At 38.0% G+C, this 16,604-nt stretch overlaps 1 protein-coding gene across 2 annotated transcripts in view; it reads left to right on the top strand.

Moving 5' to 3' along the window:
- Positions 1 to 16,142, top strand: part of SBNO1 (strawberry notch homolog 1) — a 75,989-nt gene extending 59,847 nt beyond the window's left edge. For both annotated transcript variants that reach the window (XM_069081554.1, XM_069081553.1), the window contains exons 23-31: positions 318 to 417; positions 2,198 to 2,272; positions 2,840 to 2,986; positions 3,078 to 3,172; positions 3,339 to 3,431; positions 6,086 to 6,223; positions 7,259 to 7,335; positions 8,941 to 9,134; positions 9,655 to 16,142. In XM_069081554.1, the coding sequence (XP_068937655.1) occupies positions 318 to 417; positions 2,198 to 2,272; positions 2,840 to 2,986; positions 3,078 to 3,172; positions 3,339 to 3,431; positions 6,086 to 6,223; positions 7,259 to 7,335; positions 8,941 to 9,134; positions 9,655 to 9,797 (1,062 nt within the window). In that variant the 3' untranslated portion in view covers positions 9,798 to 16,142. The remainder of the gene's footprint in view (positions 1 to 317; positions 418 to 2,197; positions 2,273 to 2,839; positions 2,987 to 3,077; positions 3,173 to 3,338; positions 3,432 to 6,085; positions 6,224 to 7,258; positions 7,336 to 8,940; positions 9,135 to 9,654) is intronic.
- Positions 16,143 to 16,604: the final 462 nt, after the last annotated feature.

The raw sequence follows: 16,604 nt of genomic DNA, 5'->3' as shown, positions 1-16,604 counted from the left end.
AGAGCACATTGATATTAAACTAGTATGAGTGGTAAGAATTTTGTGTTCATTAAGTTGTGGTTCTTGGGGTAATATGAGAGTCTAAATATTATAGTAGAACCGAATCCTCCTTTCCTTTTGCCATATAGTCTTAAAATTCTCAAATATTTCTGATTAAGACCCCAGAGTGATACTGCTTTCAAAATCATTTGGAAATTAGTCACTTGTACATGCTATATATCTGATTTAGAGACTCGGTATGTCAGATAGCAAATGCTGACTTTGTACAAGATGTTAATACTTACAGGTTGTTTTTCCTTTTTCTCTCTTCCCTCCAGTATGGTAGAAATGCTTTGGAAATTGTTATGAAATCCATTGTGAACCTAGATTCCCCGATGGTCTCACCACCTCCTGACTATCCAGGAGAATTCTTCAAAGGTAAAATTTTAGATAGAGCAAAATATAGATACAAAAATATAACTTTGTTCAAGTTCAAATGAATAAAACTTTAAAGTACCAGCACAGAAATTCCAAGTTTAAAGGCTTTCTGATACTGTGTAATTCAAACTATACCCAAATAAAAAGCAGTACCCTCTCTTAAAGTGAAGAAAACTAGTTCAACTCAGTCCTCAGTCACATGAAACAGTTGTAGTTGTACAAAAATCTTTGTTTTCTGTAATCATAATTGTGCATTTGATCTTTTTATGGTCACTTCTCTTTCATATTTGGTCAAGAACTTCTTGTTGAGTCATGAAAATTGTTGCATATTTTCCTTCATTTTATTTCCCTTGAGATTCTTGAATTTTGTCACTACTTTGTCAGGTAAAGTAACTTTGTCATATTGGTATGACACTCACTGAATTTATGAATTCATTTAGATAATGATAATTTTTATTAGATGAGCACTGCCCAGTCACCAGCATCCTCTATATAAATCCTGTTTTATTCTTGTATTAATATAATTACTATGTATTTCATGGTAGATCTCTCAGATATTTTGTACACTTTCTTGTTACCATGAAAGGAATTTATTTTTGTATCCTTCCACTAAGCTTTCTTCGGTAACATACAGCAACTTTGATTTTTGTGGGTTTATTTTATATCTTACTGAAGTTAATTGTTCAGTTAATAACTTGAATTTCCAGGATTCTCTAAATCATCATCATTTTTAAAAGGTAATAACTTTTTCTTCCTTGATTGACTGTGCTTATTTTCTCAATTTCTTTTTATTGTCTTATTACTGTAGCTAGCAATTCTAGGACTATATCAGATAAAAATAGAGATAACAAGGCCATCTGCTTTGTCTCTTTTCTTATTGGAAAGGCCTCCAAGGTGTCACCATTACATTCATTGATCTTCACCTATATAGTTATTACTTTCCTCTGGTTCCTGAATTTCCATACATGAATAATCTTCTTAATATATAATATTGCATGTTAGTGTATGTTTAAAATTTCAGTCATTGGGTCTCATTCCATGAATTTTGAGTGAGCTCTGTAAGGTCAAATTTATCTCCATTTCATTGACATCTTGATTATTTTCCATATACAGGTGTAGAAAGTATGATTATATGAGACCATAGATTTTCTTATTAGCTCTTTTCTTGTGTATTGTAGTCACTGTGTGTATTTCTTAGCCTTGCATCATGTAGTTCTTTCCATGCTTCTTTGTATTCATTATTTCTTACAAAACAGTAATTAATATTCCGTTGCATTCTTTACCACAATTTCTATAGCCATTCCCTAATCAGTGGTCATCTGCTTTGTTTCCAGTTCTTTGCTATCACAGACAGTGAATGTTGCTATAGAGATTGTGGCATGTAGGAATTCTTGTTTTCAGTGTCTTCATTTAAGGTTATAATTTCAAACTAAAATATTAACAGACTTAAACAGTGTCCTGTGTGGATGACATTCTGTATTCAGATTTTACCTCAGAGCTACCAAAGTACAGAACAGATTTTTGTAAACTCTAATTGTTTTTTTTTTCCTTAGGCATCTAGCCTTTCATATCAGCCTCTTTAATATTAAGCCAGCCCTTCATCCTTACCCCTCTTCCCACCACCACCACTTTGCCCATTGTGTGAAATTGAAACACCACAATAAAGCTCCCTTTTCTTTGGGATTTTAGAGCAGTGGTAAATAGGGATGGCTGGGGTTTAGGTAATGGTTCATCAAGAAGGTGGTGGTGACTCAAGAGAAGTTCATATATTTTCTTGTAGATGTCCGACAAGGATTAATAGGCGTGGGCCTTATAAATGTGGAAGACCGCTCTGGAATTTTGACTCTTGATAAAGGTATTCCTCCTGACTGTTGATATTTTAAATTGCATATTAGAATTCAGTGTTTTAAGTTAATGGATATTTCTGGAAATAAAATATGTTTTTGGCAAATGCTGTGAGAGAATATAAAAACAAACTCTTTGCTTTGTATTCTCTATATACAAAGGGGTGTCCTTACATCCCTAGTTAAAATGTAAGTTTTCTGGTGAATGGGGATTATTTTGTTCATTGTTTTTGTAATCTTCAGGGCCATGACCAAAGCTTGGCATATAGTAGTAATTGAGTGATACATATTGGAGCATAAGAAGACCGTGCATATGTATATATGAAATAGTAGCAGGAAAAAATAACACAATATTAAAATTGTGTGGTCCCTTTCATATGGGGAATTTCAGATGAGAAAGGGATTTTAGAAATTAGGGGAGAGAGAGATAGAGAGACTCTGTGTGTGTGTGTGTGTGTGTGTGTGTGTGTGTACACAGGAGAAAAGAGCAAGGCTTGAGATAATGGTCCTGGAAAGATGGTGATTAAATGTATTTTTGTTCCTAATTAATTGGGGATTTATTGTGACTTCCCTTTCAGATTACAATAATATAGGAAAATTCCTAAATCGTATTTTGGGTATGGAGGTCCACCAGCAGAATGCCTTGTTTCAGTACTTTTCAGACACACTTAATGCAGTCATACAAAATGCCAAAAAGAATGGTAGATATGACATGGGTATTTTAGGTGAGTAGTAAATTCAGAGTGAAATAATTAAATATAGTCATTTATTATTTAAAAAAAAATTTCTTAACGTTAATTTTATCATTCTTTAAAGATCTTGGTTCTGGAGATGAGAAGGTGAGGAAAACAGATGCTAAGAAATTTCTGACGCCAGGATACTCAACCTCAGGCCATGTTGAGCTGTACACAGTAAGTTTAATGTACACGTTCATGATAAGGTCAGATGAGATACTTAGATGAATATCCATTGAAGATTTCATGTATTTTAAATTTATTTAAAAGATTGTTAGGTATCTCACCATGGAGTTATGTCACTGTGGTATCTTCATTGGTTTTTATGGTGTTTCTCTTACAGATCAGTGTAGAGAGAGGAATGTCTTGGGAAGAAGCAACCAAGATTTGGGCTGAACAGACAGGACCAGATGATGGCTTTTATTTATCGTTGCAAGTAGGAACCTCTAATAAATGTGAACGACTTTGAGATTTGAGATGGGGCCAATTTCTTTTCCAGCAGTATAGTTTTTATTGGTTTCTTTAATGTTTTTAAAAATATATTGTAGGATGCTTTTATGAAACTTTTACCTCCTTTATTTAGCTAACATCCTGTGGCAAGGCAAAACATTAAGTGATGACTGTGTGCCAAGCACTTTACTGAGTGAGTACTAGGGATACAAACATAAGACCAAAGAGTCTCTACCCTCAGGGAGCGTCCAATCTAATGGGGGCTGTAATACACTAAAGGGAGCTGGAGAGGCCTGGGTGGGACCCAGTGTTGGGGTCTGAGTGTCAAAGCCCATAAAATCTAAAGCTCTGCCTTGGGGTGGGGTGAGGAGACCGAGGATCCTGGGAGCCTTGGACTCCCCCAAATAGTCTTCTAGACTCATCAGTGGGAAAAGGGGGCAGCAGAGCAGAGGGATGTGAGATAAGAGGACTGAGACCCAGAGGGAAGGTTACTGTACTCTGGCCACATCAGAATCATAAAGTGTTAAAATGGAAATCAAGATCTCATCATTAGATACCTCTGTTTTTTCTTTATCTTAAAAGTAACTTATCAGAAAGATTTTATTCTGTAGAAGCTGAAGAGGTATAAAAACGATGCTAAAGTGACAGGACTGGAAGCTCGATTGGTTGGAGCTTCTCTTAAAAAACAAACAACGGGAAAAAAACGGGGAGGTAGCCATTGCCCCTAGGCTAAGAAAGCTCATTATTCTAACCAGCTTGCTAATTATACCTTCCAAAGAGATTAGACCAGGAAACCTCCCCCTCCTCTTCCCCTCCAGCATCCCCCCAGGGAGAAGGTGAAGGCCTGGGAATGATCCAACCTTGACCTTTTCCAGAAATGATTGTGTACCAGCCAACTGTACCCTCTACATGACATCTACTAGTGTTAGAAGTGGGTCCAGATCATTAGATCAGAATTATAAACTGGCAAATGATGATGAAAGGAGTCAAGTTGATACTTAATTTTAGTTTTGCTTATAACTCTTATCTAGTCAGAAAGAATTTATTAAAAGATTTATGTGACAAGCACTGTGCTAAGCACCTGAAATACAAAAAAAGGATAAAAACAGGCCCTGCTTTCAAAAGGTTCCCATCTTAGGTTCTCAGCAAACATGTAAACAGTAGAACAATTTATGTACACATTCTATATGTTCTTGTATTCTCAAAAGCTATGGCCTTTGCTCCAAGCTAAGGTCTGAACAGGGTGAGATTAGATACCGTGTTTTCCCGATAATAAGACACTGTCTTATTAGTTTTTATTTATTTTTTTTTTTTTTTTTGGACAGAAAAAACACCAGAGGGCTTATTTTCAGGGGAGGGCTTATTTTAATAAACATTGACAGCAGTTTTAATAAACAGGTAAATGTGAACAAAAAAAATGTACCTTTATTCAATAAGCAAATCACTGGGGAAGAACAGGATGACGCGCTCACTGCTGCAGCTCTGATTGGATGCAGCTCGGAGCGAGCGCGGCGTGTGTTGGGGGGGGGGGGCAGGGGGTACCGCAGTGTAGCGCAGGGGATCACCTTCACTACAGTAGCAGTCTCAATAGGGCTTATTTTGGGGGGAGGGCTTATTTTAGAGGAATCTTACACAGTAAGGGGAGGGCTTATTTTCAGGATAGGTCTTATTATCGGGGAAACACGGTATGAGCTTGTCACCAGGAGCCTGACTACCTGGTGATGAAACTTGGGGCCATGGCAACCCCTGAAACAAATATAAGAAATGGTCCTTAGTTGGTGCCCACTTACTTTGTAGTCACAGTGATAGATAGGGGCAGCAAAAGTTCAGAATCCATTTTTAGACTGTCAAAAATTCATGTGGGTTTTGATCCTCTACACATAAGATCTTTGTCCAATGACTAGCAGGTGGCCATAATGCTAGAAGAGCTAAATCCTGTTAACCTTATAATTCTTGATAGAAGTGAAATCAGAAGAATGAGGGAAGTTGTACTTGGGTAACCCATTCCCCTTGGAGAAGTAAAAAAGGAGTTGGTTTTATTGTATATGTCCAAAAACTTCAAGAAATATTATCAGATGGGCCATTACATCACCCCTTTATGCTGTACTAATGATGAAAGATTAGAAAGATTACCAGGAAGATAAATGTTGCATATACCCCAGCGACTCCTGTGGAGAATACAATGTAGGGACATTTTGTGACTATGGTCTGCTACTTGTTGCCTGGAATATGCATAAGCACAACTGACACTAAGATGCTTCCTGTCCTAGATTAATGACAGTAACTGGCCTAGTCCTAGAAAGGAAAGCAGATGAAACACTCCCTTTTTGTGGAGAGGATGCCCAAGTCCAATTCGCAGTCCAGCCCAGTTGGGTTTGGACTAATTTCTCTAATCAGGGTATTGGAGCAACTAAGAAATTGGGAGTGATTGCAATATAAGAAAAAGCAGAAGTAACATTTTCTTTGAAAGTTATGTGTAGATGCACATGTTTCATATCAATGAAATTTAAATAAAATGGCTTTTCAAATTTGGCTACACACACTTAAGCTGCCTTCAAGGATCAATGATAGCAGACCAAGTAGTTGCGTTATCTCCTTAAAATACTTTATTAGAATGATGTCTCTTGACCTTTTTTGTAGATAAGAAATAATAAGAAAACTGCCATCTTGGTGAAAGAAGTGAATCCCAAAAAGAAGCTTTTCTTAGTTTATAGACCAAATACTGGGAAGCAGCTTAAATTAGAGACTTTGGCTGATCTGAAAAAGAAGTATAAGAAGGTACTTTACTTTTTTTTTTTTTTGAGGTTTGTAAAATTCTTTTTTTTTCTTTAAATTTATTTATTTACTCTTTTAATTTACAACATTCAGTTCCACAATCCCTTGAGTTCCAAATTTTCTCTCCTTCCTCCTCTCCCCTCCCCGCCATGGCAGTATGTAATCAAATATAGGTTCTATAAATACCAAGACGGTGCTTTTCTTATGTGTATGTCCATGTGTTCATAGACTTTGTGAACTTTCCTATGTAATTTATTTTTCAAATGACCTTTCTGATTTTATTAAAAATTAATAAAGATGATTATCACAAAATGATTGAAATTTTAGAGTTATGAAGGGACAACTGAGTCCTTCCAGGAGTGTGTACCGGCAAGCACCCCAAGCGTCCTCAGGGTTTGCTGCCCATACAGGTTCTTGGATCTGCTTTGTTAAAGAAAAGCAACTCAAAATGGGTTAACAAGCTTACTTTAATCAGTCAGACATATATTGTCTACCTTGTTCAGGGGGAAAAGGTCAGCACCCCGAACTTCAAAGTATACAGGCAGAATTATCAAGACAGAAACAGATCAAGTAGACAGATTTCCAAACTGTCCAACCATTACATCCATACCCAGTCAACATCTGGGTTTTTCAAAGGGGGGGGGGCCTGGACAACGGCTTCCCAGAATACAGATCAAATCACAGAACACTTCTCAAAGTGAGCCCCCAAAACAAAGCCTCACATCAGGGCTTATATAGCCTTCTCCTGGCTCAGAGAATGTAACAACCTTATTGACCCACTGGCCAATCAAAAAGTATCTACTGAAAAACAAGCCTCCCACCCCAGGCTTCAGGTGCACTTTAGCCTAGGGGCAGGGAAGATCTTCCAAATTTGCATTCCCATTACAGAGTGTTCATTTTTGGGTGGGAGAGAAAAAGGTACTAATAGATGGGGAAATTAAGGAAGGCTTCTATCTGAAGGTGTTGTTTCAGCTGTTTTTAAAGGAAAATAGAGTGTAGTTATTATCTCATGACTTGTATTTTGCCTCATTTTTACAGGTAGCTTCTGATGATGCCCTGGCTCACTGGTTAGATCAGTATAATTCATCTGCAGATACCTGTACTCATGCATATTGGTTAGTATTTGATTTATTTTTAGAATATTTGACAGTATAATGAAGATTTAATAACATGGCTGCATTTACTTTTAAAAAAAAAAACACTTGTCTGTTTTGTTAAATAGTTTAAAGTATTAAATACTGATTTTTACAAAGGTAGACTTAGTTTTTTTTTGTTGTTGTTGGTATGTCCCATGTGTTCCTCATAGATTTTTATACCCAGGGTTCAAATTTCAGCTTAATCTGGTCATGGAGAATAGATGTATCATCCTAATTTTCCAAATTTCCTTTTTGTTTAGATCACTCTTAGACTTTAAACCAAAACTTCTTAGATACAACTCTCACAGAACTAGATTTTATTATTCAGTGCTTGAGTAAGCAAATTGAATTACGATAGGAATACAGCACCAGAAGTTTTTCTAAACTATTATATATTGAATTATATTCTGCTAAATGAATTGCATTTTCTAATGGAGGTGAGGAACTACTAGTTTCTCCCAGTAACGCTAGGCTATTACGTATGATTTGGAATGAATATTCAGTGCTTCTGATATTCTAGTTGTCTTAGCATACCTTTTCTATCTTGGCATCTTGTACTCCCTAAAATTACTTGCTCGAATGTGGCCCATTTTTTGAAAAAGGATAGGAAAAAATAGGTCTAATTTTTTATCTACTCATTATTGGGCAGATGGGTAACATTAACTTGCAGTGAGCAATGCATTTCTTTGGGAAAATGGTACTGTGTTGAGTGTTAGGAAAAGCCTCCAGATTTTACATTTAAAGAAGCTAACCTAAAAATAGGCCTTCTGGTAATAACTTGTGCATTTGTGAATAAACTGAATGCTATCTGTGGTTCAACATGAGTGCTTTTAGGGGTCTGAAATTTTGTCTTTGTGGATATAATATCAACATTTTCTGATCTCTTGTGCATTGGGCTAGAAGATCCTGGTCTTTGAATAAGCCTAATCTTTTAATCTACTATTTGCCATTAAAATGATATTCAGAACACTATTTTTGAACCTTATAAGAAGTTACCAGTATATATAAGAGGTTACCAGTAAGCTTATTATGTAGTATTAATCTTTCAATCCTAGTTTCTTGGTATGATCCTCTAAAAACATATTAATGTTTTACAGTAGAAGCACTCAATTCTATACTTGTTGGTAGATAACTTTTCATTTTTGATAATTTGATGGAAATATACATCATCCTCCACTGGAGACTGAAGTTGTCTTGTACCTTTCTACTTTAGTCTTGTCAGTAACTAATGTATTTAATAATATATCATTGACTTAACTTATTATAATAACATTTGAAATTGGGAAGCAGCATTTCTTTGGCAATGTTAATGTAAAATTAAAATGACTAGGTAACTAAAGTAGACATACAAAATAGTGGTTATTTGCTAAGTTTGGATAGAAGAATCTAAAATGATAATCATATTAATGGGGAAAAGATTTGCTGGTTCCTGAGATAAAGCTATGCGTGTGAAGTATAAGGAAGGGAGAATAGAGCCAACTGAGTCTGGGGTAGGTAGAAGTTGTGGATGCAGCTTTGACATTGAAGAATCAGAAAGTTCTCTCTATTAATCTGTTTCCCTCTTTCTTCCTCCCCTCCCTCCAGGAGAGGCAATTGCAAAAAAGCAAGCTTGGGATTAGTTTGTGAAATAGGTCTTCGATGCCGCACCTATTACGTTTTATGTGGTTCGGTACTGAGTGTTTGGACAAAAGTTGAGGGAGTTCTAGCATCTGTCAGTGGCACAAATGTGAAGATGCAGATAGTTCGTCTACGAACAGAGGATGGACAGCGGATTGTGGGTAAGTTTTGTTTATATTGCTTAGTAACCAGAGTTAGTCTGTAAGGTATAAGAGAGAACCCATTGCTTTCTTGTTTTTGTTTCTGTAATTTTTTTAAGATAAATTCTATGCTCTAGAGGCAGCATGGGGTACTAGAGAGAAGACTTGCCTCTAATCAGAAAGATCTTTCATTTCTCACCTATGACACTGAGTAAAGACCCTGGGCAAGTCACCTAACCTCTCTCTGCCTCTCACCTCCGCCCCCCCACTCCCCTGCTCCTTGCTAGGCATTTCAGAAGGAGTTCACTATGGCGATTTCCCGCAATGATGTAGGTCCAAGCCACTATAAAAAAGGCCCCCAAAATGTACTTTTATTTCCGACTAGATGATAAAACAATGGACTTAATTGCAAAAACCTGAGTTCAAATATGACCTCTGCACTAACTTGTTTTGGTTCCAAAGTATGACTTTTGCTTTTCCTATGACTAGACAAATCCTAAGAATTTTTCAAAGCCAACCTCTGGTTTATTTCTAATTACAGGTTTGATCATTCCTGCAAATTGTGTCTCTCCCCTTGTAAATCTTCTGTCAACATCTGACCAGTCCCAGCAGCTGGCCGTCCAGCAGAAACAGATATGGCAACAGCATCACCCACAGAGCATCACCAATTTGAACAACTTGTAAAAGGATAGACTGCAGGTTTTGACATGGGTGTTTCTGGAAAAGCTATCCAAGCATATCATTTGCATAAAAATCAGGGACAGATTCCAAAGAATTTTTCAGTTGCGCTCTCTCTGGTAATATTTTGGGAATGAGGAGGTACCTGGAAAAGATGGCCAAACTGAGACTCAGCAATGCTGATGGTGGTGCAAATGTCCTTCCTTTTACATAGGCTTTTCCTCTAGTACTTAACTTCCCATTTGCTTTGACTTTGGGCAAGCAGGGGTGTCTTTTTTTTTTTTAAATTCATGGGCTTTTTTTGTCTGTTTTTATTTCTTAAACTAAGACCACAATTTGTGCAAAAATGTGTGGAATTTCCCAAACTGGCTTTACCTTGATTTTGCCCTTCAGCACTCAGGGTTTACGCAGGACATCCATGCCATGGCTGGGCAAGGCCTCCCAGGATGCATGTCTTTTGAGTCTATAAATAGAGAAAATCTATATTGGTTTTTCTTTTCAACATGTAAAACAGGTTTAGAACAAGCATGAAATGGAAATGGTTGCATATCATGCATTCGGGTTCTTTGCCAGTTTTTGTTCTGACAGTGCATGTCTTTGAAAGCACGCTGTAAGATCCCACCAAAGTCAGGGGGCGGAGAGGAACAACTGTACTGACCGCTCAGCTTAGTGCGGTTTTCCACAGGGTTTATGCCCGAGTGTTGCTTTTCTCCCCTCCTCCTCTGAGGCAGTGAGTCCACCACACGTATGCCCTTCTTCGTGATAAAAATTCTTAAATTCAAAATTAGTTCATTTAATGTATTAATAATATTCCTAATGTGCTGCAAAAAACGGCTCAAAGCCTGTTTTTCTTGAGATGGCATTTTTCCTTAATTGGAGATGGTTATGGAAACTAAGTGCAAATTGACCTCTATCTTGCAAAACAATCCTCTTATTTTTTACTTCATTAATGTAATTTAATTTGTCACTTGTAAGAAGAAACCTTACTTGAGCTGTAAACTAGACAATGGGAAAAACACTTGAGGCTTCTGTTGTATGTGCTCTTTGTTACCCAGTAACTTGAATACTGTTTAATATGTTGTAAGACATTTGTAGAGTTTATCTGGAGCTGTTTAAAATGGTAATGTACAAATGTGAATAGTCGCTTATCTATAATATGGGTAAGTTTTGTTTTGCCTATAATAGTAAATGTTTATAACAAGTGAGGGACAATGTTTGTCTATTTTTTTTTTTTTGCTTGCACAGGTTGCACTATTGAAAACTTTTGAGATTGTATAAACCTGTCCAGAAAGCTACAAGACACCAAAATCTTGTAGATGTCAAATAAAAGTTATTGTACTAACAAGAAGTGGATTCTTGCTTAGGCAGTCATCCCCTTTAGCAACAGTTTCACTTTGGGCATTCTACAGAAATGTGTGTTGCCTCAGCACTGCGTATAGCTTTCTGTTCAAATGTAAGGAAGTTCTTCCTGCCTTAAGGCGGTGGGTGGCAGGTGGTAGCACTGACCCGTACTTGGACAAGGCCAGTTTCCACATTGTTTCTTTTAGTCTTCTGGTGTTGACCTGGAGGTGGAGAATCTCTGTCTCGTTATGAATAGTTAGGTGCTTCCTGGTGGAAACTGAGTGCAGCCATCTCTTGTGGTGCCTGGCATATTTTCTTTAAGCACACACTTGGTTACTTGGACATTTCATCTGAGTTTACTTAACATATCTCCTAATGGTATTAAATTGAGAAGAAGAATCTGTCCTCTATTTTTTGCTCATTTATCTGGTTGAAGGAATCTTTGCACTCCTTTGATCTCCTCTTAGAGCCCAAGGAACATTCTGCCTCCAGTTAGACAGCAGAGAGCAAGCTCACCCCACAGGGTGTGAGTCCAGGGCACATGGTGGGGCCACAGGATGACTGTGGAGATGAGATTCTGAAATAAAACAACCCCTTCCAGGGGAAAGACATTGTGAAAAAATAGGGCTCTGCTGGCTTCTGGCCAAATTCCCAGACTTACTTGCTTTTTGATGGTGGTTTGTAAGTAGATCATGTTTTCCTTTAAGGCAGAACCAAAATAGTCCTGAAGTATGCGGTGAAATGACACTATTATTGATGAATTTAAGTTTACTCTTGGAGTAGTTAATTGCTGAAAAGGGGACATGATTTGTGATGGTGTTTTGATTTCTCTGTAGAATGGGGTGTGTGTATACATATGTGTGTGTGTATACATATACGTGTATATTTGTATTTATAGTGTTTTTATGTGTGTATACACACACATTTTAAATGACCAAAATTGTCTCTGAAAGTGTCAGAGTAGTAGGTATAAGATGGCCTGACAATAAGTGAGTGATGCTGGAGGTTCTCTATTGGGACCCTTCTCAGTGAGTGTGGAAGCATACAAAATAGAAAACCTTGATTTGGGCACCTGATAACCTTCCTGTTATACTGTAATGGTAACCTATTCAGGGAGTCAACTTCCAAGAGGTGAGGAAGTAGGATCCTAGGGTTAAAAAGCCCCCTTGCTTAGAAGATTTGATTTCCAAACTCATTTAATCTGTTTGAGGCCTTAGCCAAAGAAGCTCAGCCTCGGAAAAGTCATTTTAGTCACACATTTTGTAACTAAAGACTTGATTTTTAATCTGATTGACCTTTTTACCACTATAATACTGAGTTTTGAAGTGTTTTATGTTTTTTGTGGTTTTTTTTTTTTTTTTTAAGAAAAAAAAAGAATTATGGTTCAGGGTGTGTTGGAAAGTCATTGCTTCCACATTTTTGAATTCCAGACTTTAGCCCTGTGCAAAAATAATTTTTAGAGGCTTTCCCCTAAAGTTCCTCATTGCCAGAGAGTTTTTGGTAATTTAGTAGTTAGAATATCAAAATATGCCAACCAGTGATTCATATTTATAAGGATATTAGCAAAACATCTCCAACAAAAATTCAGCTTCATTTTCCCCTTTACAACCTTAGCCATCATAAATTGTTTAATTTTCCAAATAATTTCTAGTTAGCCAGCTCCAGGGATAAGCTCTCCAAACTCAGTGTTACTTCACAGCTGCTGTTAAGAGTCTGGTAACTCTGGGACAACTTCCCCCCCGCAAACATCCTCTGGTCAGGTCAAGAGCAAGCAGAACATGTGTCCAAATGGGCCCAGGGCAGTGAGAAGAGGACAAGTATTCTCTAGCCTTGATTGTTGTGACTTTGCTCTTTGGGCAAGCAGGCTGGAGCGCTGCCATCCCGGTAAGGAGCAGAGCCCATCCTCATGGAGGTAAAACATCTAGTCAGAAGCCCGAGGGCCACACATGATAAACACCGCATTTCTGCTTTTCTTCCATCTTCCTTGTTAGGAAGGTGGAGATTGTATAAATATGAGCAAAAAGTTGGAGATTCTGTGAACTAAGGTATTGTATGTTCCCGCAATAGAAAAGCAATTACTGTTACGCCACCAGAGTGTTAAACATCCACCTTGATCCTCTACCTTCTCATTATCTGAGGCCCTCAAGGCCAAATGCTACAATAGCTAAAACTTGAAAAAGCTACCAGTCCTCTGGTCAGAATACAGTGTTTTTAAGGGCACATAAATGAAGGAAACTTGTATCTATAAACATGCAGCTCAAGTTAGTTATGCCTTTCCTGAGTACCCACCCTTCAGTCTTACCCTCTACTAGATGTGTACAGAACTCTGTATATAGACATGTTGAAAGTTACTGAGTTGAGGGAATGTAAATATTTTTTGTAAATGGAGACATTTTTCCCACCTAGTTTTGATTTCCCTCTTCCCCCTTCGTCCTATTTATTCACTTGCTGTACTACAGGGCATGGGAGTTTTTTTTAATCTAGAAAAATGTGAGATAGTCTTAGTGGAATCTCTCCATATACTTTTAAGATTTCTGTTCTGCATCCTTACTATAGAACTTCAGCTCTTTTTATGTCTTAATATTTTTAAACATGCTTGTTTTGCATTTTTGTTCCAAAATTTATACTGTGCAATGCATTGGGGGTGGGGGGGGTGGACTCGTGCAATTTCTGATACTGTCATCGTGTGACTATTTATGCTTCTTTATGTTGATCTTTTGATGCCATTATGAGCTTTGATTCACTGTCACAAACTTCATTTTAAGCTCCTCTACCTTCTTTGGTGCATTTTGGAGTGTTCAGACTTCACTCCTAAACAAATTACACTTATTCCTCTAGCCCTCCCCCTTCAGAATCTTGATTCAGTTTTTCTATCCCCAGTATGCAGCAATTGAAGGAAAAGATTGCTGATTTTAAAACCATGCATGATCCTTTTGTCATTGCCATCCTCTTCTGTTTCGTTAGGAAGCCTCCATAATTAACACTTTAAACCCTGTGAGTAGTGGGCAGAAATTTGTGGTCACCTTTTATCTGCTTGTGTATGTAGACATAGGTGTTCATTTTTAAAGAGTTGGGCTGACAATAAAGTTTGAGTTATTTGAGAGGCCAAGGGCCATGGCCTTTGTTGTATGTAGTAGCATATTATTGTGCTGTACAGCTGTACATACTAGAGACAAGCCTTAAATTCCTGATTTTTAAGTGGATTGGTGTAATGAATGGAATAGTAAGCCGTTTGAGGCTGTATTAGACATTTCACCTAATGGACCTAGGAACAAATTTATAACTTCATTTAGAATAGAAATGGAGGCATTTAGCATCACCAACCAAAAAAAAATCTAAAATTGGGTGTTTGTTTTTTAATATTTTGGAATCATTAAGAATTTGTCCATGTGTGCACGTGTGCATGCGTGCTCACACACAGATACGGGGGGAGGGGAACAGGGTATTGTTGTTTGGTCTTCCATAGCAAAGGCTAGAGGCTAGCACTGGTGAGTGCAGGCAGTGTGGTATAGGCCAGTTGTCTCGGTGTAACTGCTCACCTAGATCTTATGCTTAGGGGGAATTGGGAGGAGATCAAAGGAAATCACCATCTTGGAAGCCAAACGAGCCCAGTCACCTACACAACATTTTTTTCCTGGAAAGAAGATAGGTTTAGCTGTTGTTAATGTGTAGCTAGCCAGGGCATTCATTCATGGCTGGATTTGAAGTAGAGTATTGAATCACAGGTAGCTTTCCTAAATATCCCAAGTACTTCCTGACTCTTGTGATAGTTAGGAAAGTTAACTGTTTTAACGAGTTTGGGCTACTTCTTTTATTTGATAAAAATCCTTTTATAGATACCTCCAGTGCCTGATCTTGTTTGAACACATCTTCCTGCTCCCTCCCACCCACAGTGAAGTTGAAATCTTGTGTTTGTAGCATCATAAATCATATTTGTGGCAATGTCTGACCCCACAACCTACAGCATACTCTCTACCTTAATTGCAGAATCAAGCAAAGAGGAGACTTAGAGAGTGAGAAAAGACATCGTCATTTGAGCTGTCATAGAGAAGAGTGGTAAGGGCAGGAAACCAAATTCCTGGTGGCCTCCTAAGTTCAGGGGTGTCTGCAGCCTAGGGAGTTTTTCACTCCCAAACTTCTGGTGCCGATGGGAAGCACCCCAAGGCCTCTGAGGCCCCTGCTTGCCCAGAGGGAAACCTTTCTGGCCAATTGCACCCTGCACAGTAGCGGGGCAGTACTTTGATAGTATTCTGGCACTGAAGAAGATAAAGAAGTTTGAACTATGGATAATTTATCTTTCTGGCCTTGGCTTTTCTGGGCTGAGAGAACTTTTCATGAGGCACATCACAGTCTAAGTGTTGAGGAAAACCATCCATCTTACTGGTTAATAATGAAATGGCTAAACTACTGATACTTCTCAATGACCACTTGTATCTACCATCAGCCACGAGAGGTGGGAACAGGTACCTTGTATCTCTGCAATAAGACTGGCTGTGGTTCTACCTCGGAGCAAAGGATCCTTTCCATGTAGGCACAGAGCCCCCTCGTGATTCCGAAATGGTGCATCTGGAGATGGCAGGATGGATTCCAAAGACGGCTTTCCAGCCAAGGCCAATTGTGAATTTTGCTGACTTGTTGTTTTGGTGGTTTGTTGTTACTGGATTGTTTTTTTTTTTAATCACCCTTTTTATATTTCTACTCTGTTTTTGGAATGTGTCATGTAAAGATTCTCACTGTCTTGGTGATGCTGCACTGCTCCATGCAACTTTCTCGTGGTGAAACAGTTCTCTGAATGTCCAGAATCTGCTGTTTGCACCACTTTGAGTGCTTGACAAAATTGGAATCTCATGCAATAAAAAAATGTACTGGATGCATTTAGCAGGGTTTATACTTGTAAAGTGAACAAGATCGACAGTGGGACATTATGGAAATCTGTATTTAGTTTTTTGTTGGGGGCTTTTTTTGTTTTGGGGTTTTTTTTGTAAAACTATTAAATTAAACTGGCTAATACTCCGGAATCTTGGCGTCTTTTATGAGAGAATAACTCTTTCAGCAGGAGTACCTGCTTTTAGATTGTTGGTTGTCACACTTAGCTTTTCAGCCAGCAAATGAGAGCATCGGCAGCATTTCTGAGGAAGGGGTCAACGTCTCAGTTTGTGTCTGCACAAGCTTAATGAATTGTAGGAAATTTCACGGAGTCATAGGCCCTTGGGCACTGGAAGGCATCGTAGAGATTCTAGTTACTCCACATATCAAGGCGTGACCTAGTCCTGAAAGCTGCCTGCTCTTATTGGATGCATTCTTGGAACTCAAGTGATCATTAAATGACTTAGATTACTTCTAAAAATAAGGAGGGATTATTGTCAAACACCTTGCAAGAATAAAGTGTTCTGTGGGTTCTTTGTAATGACAACTTTCAAATTTGGGAAAGTTGAACAAGAGTGCACGGATGTCACACTGGAGAATTCTAGG

Source organism: Petaurus breviceps, unplaced genomic scaffold (assembly GCF_028583685.1).
Source record: "Petaurus breviceps papuanus isolate PSGF00001 unplaced genomic scaffold, PetGlider_PUasm1.0 99, whole genome shotgun sequence".
Taxonomy (NCBI): Eukaryota; Metazoa; Chordata; class Mammalia; order Diprotodontia; family Petauridae; genus Petaurus; species Petaurus breviceps.
Note: the sequence above shows the minus strand (reverse complement) of the source record. Positions and strands in the feature narration are given on the sequence as shown.